General features: G+C 49.3%; 2 protein-coding genes and 1 long non-coding RNA gene across 3 annotated transcripts in view; 1 reads left to right on the top strand and 2 right to left on the bottom strand.

Annotated features, from left to right (window-relative positions):
- Positions 1 to 59: 59 nt before the first annotated feature.
- On the bottom strand, positions 60 to 2,312 carry Hint2 (histidine triad nucleotide binding protein 2). Its single transcript, XM_050155968.1, has 5 exons — positions 2,155 to 2,312; positions 732 to 872; positions 530 to 634; positions 356 to 428; positions 60 to 243 (listed from the first exon to the last, which is right to left on the bottom strand). The coding sequence occupies exons 1-5, from the start codon at positions 2,269 to 2,271 to the stop codon at positions 152 to 154; spliced, it is 528 nt and encodes a 175-aa protein (XP_050011925.1). The 5' UTR covers positions 2,272 to 2,312; the 3' UTR covers positions 60 to 151.
- Positions 2,313 to 2,629: 317 nt separating this feature from the next.
- On the top strand, positions 2,630 to 5,701 carry LOC126509847 (uncharacterized). The gene is made up of 3 exons (XR_007594264.1): positions 2,630 to 3,205; positions 3,477 to 3,578; positions 4,208 to 5,701. It is a non-coding gene; the product is annotated as an uncharacterized lncRNA (long non-coding RNA).
- A 4-nt stretch (positions 5,702 to 5,705) lies between these two features.
- Positions 5,706 to 12,802, bottom strand: part of Fam221b (family with sequence similarity 221 member B) — an 8,340-nt gene continuing 1,243 nt past the window's right edge. Inside the window, exons 2-6 of the mRNA XM_050156011.1 lie at positions 10,442 to 11,141; positions 10,147 to 10,290; positions 6,358 to 6,468; positions 5,999 to 6,196; positions 5,706 to 5,869 (exon numbers count right to left, since the gene is read on the bottom strand). Coding sequence (XP_050011968.1) covers positions 5,706 to 5,869; positions 5,999 to 6,196; positions 6,358 to 6,468; positions 10,147 to 10,290; positions 10,442 to 11,141 — 1,317 coding nt within the window. The remainder of the gene's footprint in view (positions 5,870 to 5,998; positions 6,197 to 6,357; positions 6,469 to 10,146; positions 10,291 to 10,441; positions 11,142 to 12,802) is intronic.

Below are 12,802 nucleotides of genomic sequence, written 5' to 3'. Positions count from 1 at the left end.
CCGAATCAATTTTCTTTTGTGGTACAAATCTGTTACACAGTTAAGACAGGAATGCAAAATCAAGGGAGAATGGTTTATTAATGTCACAGGATTTCTTTCCCTTTTCTCCACCCAAGCATCCAGGTCTGTGGTCCTGGGTCAGCTGGCAGGTTCAGCCAGGCGGCCACTGCAGCTGTCGGCCTCCGAGGACGTGAATGTGCAGGTGATACACGGACTGCGCGCCCATCTTCCCATCGTTGACCACTGGAATGAGTTTGCCGCCAGGGATTGGGGTCATGGGAGACGTCAAGGACTAAAGATCACCTTGAGAAATGGGGATTCGAGGGGAGAAGGCCAAAGGACAAAAACCACTCACCAAGTCGATATCCATCTTTCAGACCCTCTGCCTTTGCCATCTTCTTGGCCACAAGGAGTAAATGTCCTAGAAGCTATAGGGAGAGGGACAGGGGGTAGCTCCCTTCACAGGAGTCAAACCTCTAGCTTAATCCGGGGCTCCCCCCAGACAGGCCCCTGGCCCTGTTCTCCCCACCTGCTGGTCTTCTTCTTCAGCCTGGCTAATTCGAGGAATGGGCTTCTTAGGAATGACCAGGAAATGCACAGGAGCCTGAGGAGCCACGTCACGGAACACCAGACACTGGAAGCCGTGACAGGTGAGAGATCACTGTTACTTCATTAGACCCAAGGGCACCTGTGAAATTCTCAAGAGAGCTGGGCCCTGTGGGGACTTTCACCTGCTGATCTTCATATAGAATGTCAGCTGGGAGGCTTCGGTCCAAAATCCGGGAGAAGATGGTTGGCGCTGCTCCTCCAGGAGCTGCTTTCTGGGCCTTGGCCACTTCACCCCCATCAGTCACACCTGCATTTCCCCGAACCTGAAGGTGGGTTGGGGGAACCCAAGGGAGAGAGCCGGCAGTAATTTTCCCATGTACTTAGTTGGGGCTGAAAGGGGCTGGGCTCTAAGAGTGTTTCTAACTTCATTCTTCTAAGAACCTATTAGTGGTTCCACTCTAGGGCCAGTCCCTGGATTTCAGAGCCTGAGCAGCAAAAGCTGGGCCAGATGATGGTGGGTCCTCTTACAGAACACGCAGTAATTGCTATATAGGATGTAGGAGTGCAATTGATTCCTGCAAATGTGCCTAAAGACATCCAGCACTGTACAGGTAAAAGCATCAGCAATCTGTCATGCCAGACTGTGCGACGGGGAGGCAGGAGGCTCGGGAACTCCTCATTCTTCGCTACATTTAGGAAACTCTAGGCTAGTGTGGGATACATAAGACACTGTCTCCAAAAGCAAACAACATTGAGGTCTCAGTTCCTATGCTACCACTGAATACATCAGACAAATCCTTGAGAGCTTCAGGAATGGTTGAATCCTGCCCTAAAGAGAGCCTGAAGCTCTTTACCTTGTTTCCACTTAGTTCTACTGTGCGTTTTCTGATCTTTAAGCCTTGCTTCTTGATTTATGTTTTAAGTGTATTTGTCCTATCTGACATTGGCCGATCTCTCATTTGGGTGTCACATTTGATTCTTATTGTGCAGCTGTTGTTGCTACGCAGGCCAGGGGGTAGCCCTGCCTCCTCAGACTCCTAAATGCTGGGATTACCGTCATGTGCCACCATGCTCCGCTTCTTTCACTGGATTTTAATTCCAGTAATGTGAATCAGCGGAGTCATGTAAGAGTTCAGCTACGTGATCTCGGGTCTGTCAGAGGGGATAGGAGGCAGGGGCTATCCCAGTTTCTCACCGGTTTGGAGAAGGCCGGTATCAGGGCGTTACACTGAAGCGAAACTGTGGGATATATACTGAATCACTGTTGGAATGTGTGGAAGATCAAAGAGCATTGCTGACGCGCATTGTAGGGCTAGAGATCCGAGAACAGGCTAGCTCCCGAAGGAGAGCTCACTTCCTGGAGTAGGCACAGCAGAGGCAGGCCGAAGCACGCTCCGGGCCAACACTACCAGCTCAGTCCCAACCGGGAAGCCCCGGCTGTTCGGGGAAGCGGTCGCCGCGAGACCGCTTCTCTCGCGGACTCGACCGCAGAGTCCCTGAAATTGACCCTTGGGAGAGTAACTCCGCAATGATGCGCGACGCGCGTGCTGGTCCCGGAACGCGCCAGTGCCTACGAGCCCCCAGATCCCTCTGATTGCTTCTCACCTGCGCCCCCCGGGGCCCCGCGGCCGCCAGGGCTCTGCGCGCGGTGCGCAAACCCACTGCCAGCAGCACGGCAGCAGCCATCTTCCCGGAGCCTGCGGCCTTGCGGGTGCAGCCCATTGGCCGCGTCCGCCTGGGGGCGGGTCCCTCCGTGCAGCTCATTGGCTGCCCCTGCTAAAGCAGGACCAATTTTTGTTTAGTGGCATGAAAATTCTTTTTCGATTGGATCCCCGCTTAGTTTCGCTCTGAGATTCATTCCCACTCCATTGGAAGAACTAAATATGGGGGTGGGATTTTTTTGCTAATGGGCTCAGGTTCACCACCTTGACCAAGCTTTGGTTGAGGCTCCTGAATGGGTGGGACTTGCCCGCTTTCGGCCTGTCCTTTTTAGCTCTGGCCCCCACTGGCGGGGGGGGTGGGGGGTGGGGCGGGACCTCGCCACCTGCCGTACAAAAGGCTAAACGTAGTGCAGACCCTTCTCCGCATTGGCCAGGAGGGCGGGGTTCTGAGGACATTCAGAGCTTATTGGCTCCAGAAGTCACATGGGCGGAGCTAAAAGTGAATTGGGACCAAGTTTTTTTAATCTGTAGGCTAGGTTTTAATCTGTAGAATAGGTACCTAACCTTTTCTGTCCATTTCAGTCCTTTGACCACGTCAAAGATTTAAAACATATTTAAGATTTTTTTAAAATTTTGGTCAGTTTTATGTTCTCGCTCGCACATCGCAGTCAGTTTTCAGGGCATTTTTTTTCTCCCTTAAACAGGTGAGGGTAGGCGCATCCTATGAATGCTGTACTATGTATTACATTTTTTTTCACTTCATAAGTGGCGTGTGGTGCCGTTAACTCTGTGAGGCAGTGAGACAGGTTTGCTTTGTATATACACATTCTTTAAAACTGTGTCTATGTTTCTGCCTGTGAGGTGTGTGCATGTCCAGTGCAGGTGTCCATAGGTGCTGAGGAGGCACAGACTGGGCTGGAGCTGGAATACTTGCTTTTGGAAACCTCTTGATGTGGGTGCTGGTAGCTGAGTTCCAGTGCTCCCCAAGAGCTACGGTATGTGCCTTTAGCTGCTTAGCCATCTCTTCAGCACCTAAAGATTTATGTGTATGTGTGTGGGTATATGTGCAAGTCTGCGCGGGTGCCTGCAGAGGCCTCCAAGAGGGTGTCAGATTCCACAGAGCTGGAGTTACATACAGGTGGTTGTGAGCCACCAGATGTGAATCAAGTTTCCGTACTTTAAGAGCAGGAAACTTTCCTAAGCATTGAACCATCTCTTCATTTCCTTATTATTTGAAAGAAGAAATATGGTATTTCCACTTGACAGGCAGAGGCAGAAGGATCACTCGAGAGTTCCAGGATAGCCTGGTCTACATAGCAAGACTCAATCTCAAAATACATCAGTATCCCCTCAAATACTCACCACCTGGTAAGTTCTGGTTTGGCACAATAGTGTAAGTTACCCTTATATATTTAGAGGCTGTTTTGTTTTTAACATGCGGCCTGGTATATAAATGTTCAATAATTATTAAATAGTTGGTGTTTTACTGTTCTACTTTTTTATATATAGTAATGAATTGCACATTTATTATTCTTACATTTTTCAAATTAGTATAGTTTATATACTTTGCAATGAATTCATACTGTGTCTCCAATGATTAATTAATTGAATATTTTTATACATTTATCACAGCACATACAACCAGTGTTGAGAAACTTCTGGAATTGGCACACTCTCTTTTACACAGTTATATTATTAGAAAGCCCTTTCTTCTTCCCAGGGTTGATATGGGATCCTATGATTTTTTTCCCTGGGGTCTTAGAAGACCATCCTTTCTTTTGCAAAGACAGATGGCCTTTCTAAATATCAGGAAATGTATTATCACCTTGCCCCTGAGGCCTAGATGTGAGACTTGAAAACTGCACCAGAGAAGGGCAAGGGGTAAGAGGAGCTGGGGTGAGAAGAGGATGGGATTCTAGGGAGCACTAAGTTTTGCAGCTGGATCTTCCTTTGGGTTTCACAGAGTGCAGGCAACACTGGTTATTCCTGTCTTACAGATCTGGCCACCGAGGCCCAAAGAGTGAACTGAGCATCACAAAGCCCAGCAGTGTCAAACTGTCGTAGGGCCATAAGATCGCCTATGGAGTTCTGCCACTCCCTTGCAGTCACAATTTGACACTGGCTTATTCCTCCTTATTCCACACACTTGTCGTCACCTGCAGCTGCTCTCTGAAAGTTGCTAGCTTTGCCGACCCCGCCCACCGTCTCCTTGTTGCACTCGAGAGCCCTTATTCCTTTGAAAGCAGCTGTTGCCTGGCATCACGTCCCCGTCTATGACATCCCTTCACGTCAGGCCTGTTCCTCTGCCTGCTTCTCACTATCCATCAGCACCCATTAGTCTAAATAGTTTAGCCTCTTCTCCAACCGGAGTCTCACTTCCAGCCACACTAAATCCTAGACCATGCACTTGCCATGATCTCTGACTCCCCACATCAGCCTTCCCCAGAGCTCACCTTTCTCTTCCAGTCCCTACTGCCCACTAATCCCTTGCTTGCTTCACAGAGAATACAGATGTCTCCAGAGGGGAGCTTTAGGAGGCCCTACTCCCTGCAGCTCATATTCTCTTCTTTGTCTTAAGATGAAATTTCTCTGCATCAGAGCAAATACCTTCACCTCTGCCTTGAACTCATGCTCCTTTTTCTCCATGTCTGAGATCTTGTCCCACCAAGCATCTCTCCTCACTTTTGCATCCTTCAAGATCTTTTTGCATGTGGGCCTCTTCCCCCTTTCTGTCTTAAAAAGTTGCTTCCTTGATCTACAGCCTGGGTTTTGTCTGATTTCTTTCTTCTACTTCTTACCCAAGCTCCTTGAAGAGACACCTTCATATTAATATTTAGCGTTTACCTCCACCATGCCAGTGTGAAACCATAGTCCAAAGCCTCCAAAGACTTACTAATTGCAATGTCTTTGCCTTATGGAGCCCCAGCTACCCCTGAAATCACTGGCTATTCTACTCTTCAAACACTCTCCCCCCTTGGCTTTCTTGAAGCTCTTCTCCTAGTGAGTCAGGCCAGTGGCTTGATGCTGTCTCTGGCCTGCAGTTAGAGCTGACTATAAATTGAGTCTTGACGCTACCTGTCCCATATAGAGCCAGGTCAGAGTCTTTTGGCTTCCATTTTATTGTTGATCTTGGCCAGGCTCAGAAAGGCCTGTGCCAGTTGTTGACAGTGTCTGCCCCTGCAGGAGGGAAGAGCAGAGGTGAAAGAATCAGGTATGGGGGTCAGATTTAGGGTCAGGCTGGAGGCTACTTGAGCCAGGGAGTTCAAGGGATCTAGGGTGGGAACTGGGATGGCCAGAGACCCCCTGCATCTGGAGGGCCTCAAGGTCAGAGTTGGTGAGGATGACATCTCGGAGGGCAGGCATCTCTGCAAAAGGCACATAGTCTGCTCCTGGGGATGGAAAGCAGTGCAGGCATGGGATGTGGGGTGGGCTGAAGATGGAAGGCCTGGAGAGGATGAGGGAAGGGTGGGCATACCTTTCTGCCTGCCCTTCTGATTACAGATGCTGACAAGATCCCCTGCCCCGTGTTGTTCCCTCACCATAAGGTCTCCCTCCTCTTCGCCTGGTCTCCTCAGTCTCAAAGAAAGTCTCGTGTTCCTCCCAGCGCCGGTCACAGGCCGCACAGAGGAAATTTGACTCAAAACTGTTGCAGCCACAGCCTAAGGCAAAAGCACACCAAGAAGAATATAAGAAATCAATGGCATCCCCACGAGCTGACACATTCTTGCCTCTTCTTCATCCTGCATCTGCTTCTCCCCACCCGAACACCCCTTGGCACTAGAAGTTACCGCGGTGCCTGCAGGGATGCGCTCCGGTGGCTGCATGTTCTTCATGAGTATGCTTACAGCGACACTGGGCTCTCCATGCTTTGGGGTCGAAGGTGGCCCGTCTCTTAAGCCAGAACTCACCCACCTCCTCTGGGCGTGATGGGATGAAACAAAACATGAGGCACCTGCACTGGCTCATGCGGCAGGGCACCGACAGATCTGGGAGAATGGGGAAGGCGAGGCATGGCATCAGACCAGCACCTGGAAGGACCCGTTCCCCCTCTGCAGATCCTCCCTGATCATCTCTGTCTCTCCCTCCAAGACATCAAAGGCTACCGTAACCCCTCCATCCTCGACGAGTCTGGCAACTTCTTTCCTACCTGAGATGATCTGGTGTTCTTTCAACAAATGTCCACAAAAGCACCTGGACTCGTCTCCAATCCGGAAACAGTCCCATAGGTAATGAGGGCAGCGCCAGCCAATGTAAAGACCTACATATGGAGGGATTAACAGGGAAGAGTGAAAAAGAAAAAAAAACATCCTACACTCCCTACAAGTGTTCTGATGGCCTCCTCACCACCACACCTTATACCTGTTTCCACTAGGGAGCCCTCCCTCTGGCCCTTAGACTTTTTTCATTAAAGTTTTATTATCTATCCCAAAGTTTTGTCAGTTCCCTTCCTATCCCAGGATGGGCCCCATGTTCGTCAGCCTAACCGAGATAACCAAAGGCAGTCTCCAGTTTCAGAGCAGGCGGGTTACAGATGACACTGTTTGAAGATGAACGAGAGCCCCTGGTGATTGTTAAAGCTGTCTTACCTCCCCTCTCCATGCGAGTCCAACCTTTCTGAAGTGTTTACGGCGAGCAAGAGAGAAGCTAGATGATCAGGTGGACAGTGGGTGATGGGGATTGGGTCCTGAAGAGAGTTACTAGTGAAGGACCCGGGAGAAAAGGTGGAAGTTGGACAGATCTGGTGCCAAGAGGTAGGAGGAAGCCAGCGCTTTTACTCTCCGGGCTGCCGCCTCTGTCATCCCTTCTGTGTCCTAGTGTTATGTAACTAACGCCCTCTATGATCCTGAGAAGGATGCCTGGTGGCTCTCCAGGATCAGGAGGAAGGAGCAGGCCAGAAGTCATGGCTGGAAGACCAAAGGATCTAAGTTGTGAGGACTGGAAGGTGGATATGGGAAGGAGAGTGAGGCTAGTACCCTCAGACTCAGGCTTAGCAGGCCGCAACCAGAGCCTGGGTTTAGCAGTGGGGTCTGAAAGAATCCTGCTTCACAGAAAGTCCTATCGCAAGTCAAGGCAGGGCTAGGCAGAGGTGACGGGAGAACGGGCAGCACCTCCTGCTCATCCTCTCATTCCTCAGAAGAGCAGAGAGTATTCCAGTTTTGGTTCAGAACCTTGCTTGCGTCCTTGTGGGACCCTGATGCCTGGCAGCGGTCTCAACAGAAATGTCACCTCTTCTAAAAGTTATCCCTGGCTTCCCCACAAGAGAAGCGGTTGTATTTTCATCCATATCTCTAATCCTGCCATGAAAGAGATGTCAGAGAAGACAGACTGCCTGATTGAAAGCGAACATGTTCCTTTAGCCATAATCCGCAGGTCTGTCCTCAGGCTGGGTGTTCTTATCTTACCCATAGTTCCTAGGGTCTTAAAACCTGTTCTGGTGTGGCTGTGGCTTGGCTGCTTCTGGTGCTAGGATCCTGCTGTACCCGGAATGTTTGAGAGCACAGGGAGAAGCAAAGTCACAATGAGTGGGTGGGAGCCAGGACCGCACTAGAGGAATTCTGAACGCTACAAAAGCCGAACACAGTGGCTGGGCAGGTGATGTGCAGACGTGAACCTGGGTCTGCCTGAAGACCAACGCTTAACCAGTTTAAGCATGGATGCGCGAATCAGTGTCTAGCTTCGAATGAAGAATACCTCAGATTCTATTACTCTATTCTACTCTACCCTACCCTACCCTACCCTACCCTACCCTACCCTACCCTACCCTACCCTACCCTACCCTATTCTATTCTATTCTATTCTATTCTATTCTATTCTATTCTATTCTATTCTATTCTATTCTATGTCCTTAAAGTAGGGAAACTGCACCCAGCTCTGGGCTCCATTCTCTGATTCCAAACTCCCTTCCTGTCAGAAGTGGCCTAAGCAGGCAGAGGAGGCATTACCTTGGGTGCCATTCTGACTCAGTACAGCTGCATGGCCGTGCTTGTATATCAACTCTTGATTTCTAGAAGGTTTCCATACTACATAAGTTGTCTTTACATGAGGGATACCTCTGTATCCTTGACCTCTCCTAGGCCTGGATCACAGGGCCGTCTGTTGATGACATTCTCACCAGCATGTTCCACTCAACACCCAGTGTTCACCTTAAAATCTCTCAACCTTCGTCCTCAGCTCACCAGGTTTCTATGTGCCCCACATCTGTTCTCACTTCATTCAGACAAGCCAAAAACTTGTAATCCTCCTGCCTCAGCCTTCCAAGGGCTGAGATCATAGTTGTGCGCCACTACACCCAGCTTGGCTCTTTCTTCTTACCCTCTCATAGACATTAGCTCCAGCAGTCTTTCCTTCCCATGCCTATGTCTAGCTCCCCAGCTGGGGGCCTCTTTCCTCTGTCTCTGCGGGGACTCATACACGTTGGTTGAGGGATCTTTGCTATTTATTTTTTTGAGGCAGGGCTTCACTGTGCAATTGGAGGACAAGTTTTATCCTTGAGACTTTTCTTGCCCCACTGCTTGCACAACTAAAACTCAATGTCTGGCAAATAGTTGGTGCATAATAACTGTTTGCTGAAAGAATATTTGGAAACCTCAGAATCTGCAAGATTCTTAGGGAGTCTTGACTCAAGATCTTCAACATTGGAAGGATAAGGACCCCAAATATCTTTGTGCAGGACTGAGTACACAAACCACTTGCTTAAGCAGGAAAACACAGACATTTAAAACAAAGAAGAAACACAGAGGTCTTGAAGAGCGAGGAGTGGACAGGGGGATCTAAAAGAGGAAAGAGGGGAGTGGACAGAACCTACATTTGCAAGACAAAAGTATCAGTAATAGATGTTAGCATAACTAGACAGATTTCACTATCAGTGGAAACTCAGAAACAAATGAGACTTTAAAAAAAAATAGAGATGAAGGGGCGAGGATCCCTACATGGAGGTGGGGTGTGCAAATTACATAAAGGAGGATAAGAGTGTAGGGGTTTCTAGTTGTCTTTATCTCTTAGTCCTGTTGATGTAGTTCCATTATAAGCAGAACAGAAGGTTGAAAAACCTGAGCAAACACAATGCTTTCTACTGAATTTATCTACACAGTTCAGAATCCTAGAGTATCTGAGTGGCTGTCCTACTGAGATTAAGAATCCTTATAGATGGTGAAATACACAACACAGGTAAACATGCTTACACACACTGTGCCATGTGTTTACACAGCTCACCTGCACACCCATTTCAGAGATGCAGCTTCCCCTCACAGGACTACCTCTTGGCATAGCTCGGGGGGAGGGTGCTTGCCTAGCATACACAAAACCCCAGCACCATGTAAAACCAGCTGTGGGGGCACACACATGTGACCCTAGCGTTCAGGAAGCAGAAGTAGGAGGATCAGGAGTTCAAGGTTATCCTTAAAGGTCATCAATGATTGTATAGGAAGTTTGAGGCTAGGGTCACGGCCTGGACCACATGAGACCTCGTCAAAGGGGGATATGGATTATGAGCAGTGGCTTGAACTCCTCTTTAGTGGGGACCCTCAAGGCCTTTGGATACTCAGATGGTCATGGATCTGGCATGCAGATCCATACATCAATGGAGTAAAGGGACCACAATCTTTTGCCATATCCGTTTGAGAACAAGGCTCCTAGAAACTGGCCAAGGTCCTGGGGCCACTCTGCATTAGGATTGTTCTGGTATAGATTATGTGGGTGTTAGATCTGGGGCTGGCCCTCAACTCTTCGGTTGCTAACAATATTAGTTACTATCTATTGCTGCTTGGACTTCACGTGCAATCTCCACTTTTCCTCAGGCCAACCCACCTGCTCCCATTCTAGATTCCACCCAGGTGGCATGGCCATGTCTACGTTGAAGGGGAAGGTTCCCAAATCTGTTGGATTGGAAGTTGTCCATAGGCCTGTTACAGGTCTCTGGAAGGCCACCAGGGCTCACCTGTCTGGATGGCCTTCAGGGCTGAATCCTTCTCCCATTGGAAAAGATACTCCACTTGAGTACCAAAATGTTCTCTGTGCATTGCCTTAGCCACATCCACCAGCTCTGCCCGCTTAGCAGGGACCACTGGGCGGCTTGTGTAACCTGGGAAGGGAGGGGCTGAGTAACCAGTGGGCAGTGAAAGGACCTTAAAACTAAGAGGAGTCATATGCAAGAATAACCCGGACCCCCACTTCTGGGTAAGTCACGGGCAGTGCAAGAGTCACAGGGACAGAAGAAAGGCAGGAACAATTACCGCTAATTCTTTTCTCCTTCTTGCTCACACTAGACTCGGGCTTGGCTGCAGGAGCAGAGATGGTACTGGTCCCCACTATTGGCTCCTCTTCCCTTGCTTCCTCCTGCTTTGCAGCCGGTTCTATATCCGCAGGGGCCTGGCTGGATGGTCCTGAAAGGGAGTGCTTGGGGATGTGTTCAGATCCAGGGACCTGGGTCTCTGGGCCTTTAGCAGAAGAAAGCTTATGGGGAGATCCAGGGAGATTGAGTTCTGGTGAGAGCTTAAGAGACTTTTTTTTGACCTTAGAGCTGTGAATCTCATCTGTAAGGCTCTCCAAAGGGATCTTGGTGATGGCTTTTTCTAGAGAGGCCACAGACTGGGGAGACTTTGAGAGAGTTTCAAAGGCTGGGGCCTCGAAGGAAACCTGGGATGGTGTGGAAAGAATCTCAGTGGTATGGGACTTTAAGGGAGTTTCAGAGTCAGGTGGCTCCAAGAGGCTCTCAGAGGCCTCAGTCTCAGGATTTGGCGGAGTGGATGTCACAAAAAGGGCATCGTAGACAGGAAGCTGCAAAGAGGTCTGTGAGCTGGAAAGATCTGCGGAAGTTTCAGTTTCCAGGCTAGTGGGCTCCCGCAAGTCTTCTGCAGAAGGGTCCTTTAAAGAAGGGCGGTTCTCTGCATCCTTGGTGGCCTGAGGACTGTCTGTGATCTCATTTGCTTCCATCTAGTGGTAGAATAAGGTACAGGCTTCATTAGGTTGAGGCTGGAGGGTCTGTAAGTCAGGGCAGAGCCCCAGTTTCAGGATGCTAGGGGGTGAGGAGAAAATTAATAGTGCGCCGAAAAACATCGGAAGGAAGGAAGCAGAATTCTGGGTTTCAGGGTGCAGAGCCAGAGGTTCACTCATGTACCCTCACACAGCATACTACGGTAGGTTGGCAGGGAGCTGTAATTTAAAGATGGAAAGACAGAAGCAGCAAGAAGCCCATCAGTAGCTGGTAGCAGAGAACCCAAGAGGGAGCCCCAACAAGCTACCTGGCCAGTCCAAAGGCAGAGTCTGAAGCATGTCTTAGGACCCTGCAACTATAGTTATGGAGTGCTAGAGTCTGAAGATGAAGCCGGAGTTGGGAAGAGTGCGGAAAAATGCCACAGTGCTATCCTCCGCTTCTGTCCAGGGACCACGCGCCTCTTCCTTTGGTCTCATTCATGTTCAAGCCTTCAACGACTTTTCAGCTACATGCTGTGCGTACATTCTCTCCCTCCCTTCCCCACCCCAAGACAAAGTCTTACTTTATAGCCCAGGCTAAGTTTCTATGTAGTCCAGGCTGGTCTGAACTCCTCATGGACCTCCTGCCTCAGACTCTTGAGGATGGAATCACAAAGGCGCATCTCCGTGCCGGGCTACCGCTGACTTCTAAGTCCATGTCTCTAACTCAGACCTCTTTTTCCCTGTGTGCCTTGGATGCTTCGTGCCAGGTGTTTCCAACTGACTGTCCCACAGGCTTCAGAACTGACCTTGGACATATGTGAGCACCACAGTCTTCTTCCCTAGCGCTCATCTGCAACTAAAACCAAACACTCCTCAAATGGATCCTTTTCTCTCTGTTCCCTCCAATTTGTTCATGTTCTCATCATCTCCCGCCTGACTGTATAATAACATTGCCCCTCTACAGCCCCAAATGTATTTCCTCACTCAGTCTTCCGTTTATGAAACTTCCATTTTATAAACAGCCTAAACCAACACTTGAATCAGGCACCATGCTAGGCATTGTGGCCAGGTGAGCTCTGGAAAGAGAGTGTGACACACAGTGACAATGTGAATGGCTTCTCTCCAAGATGCCTAATTTACCCCAGGAAGATCCGAGAGGCAAGCTCTCTGTACTCTTCCAGCAAGATCTTTTGAACACACAAAACATTCTGGCTCAGCCTAAAGGAGTACATTCACGTGTCTTGGACCCGCCATTCAAGGTCTGTTACCATCATGCCTGACCCCCTCCGGGTGCTAAGGACTGAATGATGGCCTTTGTATGCCGGCAAGAAGTGCTCCATCCCTGAGCTACTTCTTTTTTTTTTTTTTTTTTTTTTTTGAGACAGGGTCTCACTCTATAGCCCTGGCTGGTCTAGAATTGGCTCTGTAGACCAAGTTGGCTTTGAACTGGCAGCAATTCTCCTGCCTCTGCTTCCCAAGTACTGGGATTACAGGTCAGTGCCATCACTTGGCTGAAACAGACTGTCATCATCTGTAAGCTCATCATCATTTGCAAGTGCTACCTGCAGATTCTTGAGTTTCACCATTCCCTAGTGTTCCCCATGCATCAGAGATAGCAGCTACCTTAAGATGTTACATCTTCCTTTCCTCCCTCCCTCCCTTCCTCCCTCCCTCCCTCC

Source organism: Alexandromys fortis, unplaced genomic scaffold, assembly GCF_014885135.2.
Source record: "Alexandromys fortis isolate MF-2015 unplaced genomic scaffold, M_Fortis_MF-2015_v1.1 scaffold_92, whole genome shotgun sequence".
Classification (NCBI taxonomy): domain Eukaryota; kingdom Metazoa; phylum Chordata; class Mammalia; order Rodentia; family Cricetidae; genus Alexandromys; species Alexandromys fortis.
Note: the sequence above shows the minus strand (reverse complement) of the source record. Positions and strands in the feature narration are given on the sequence as shown.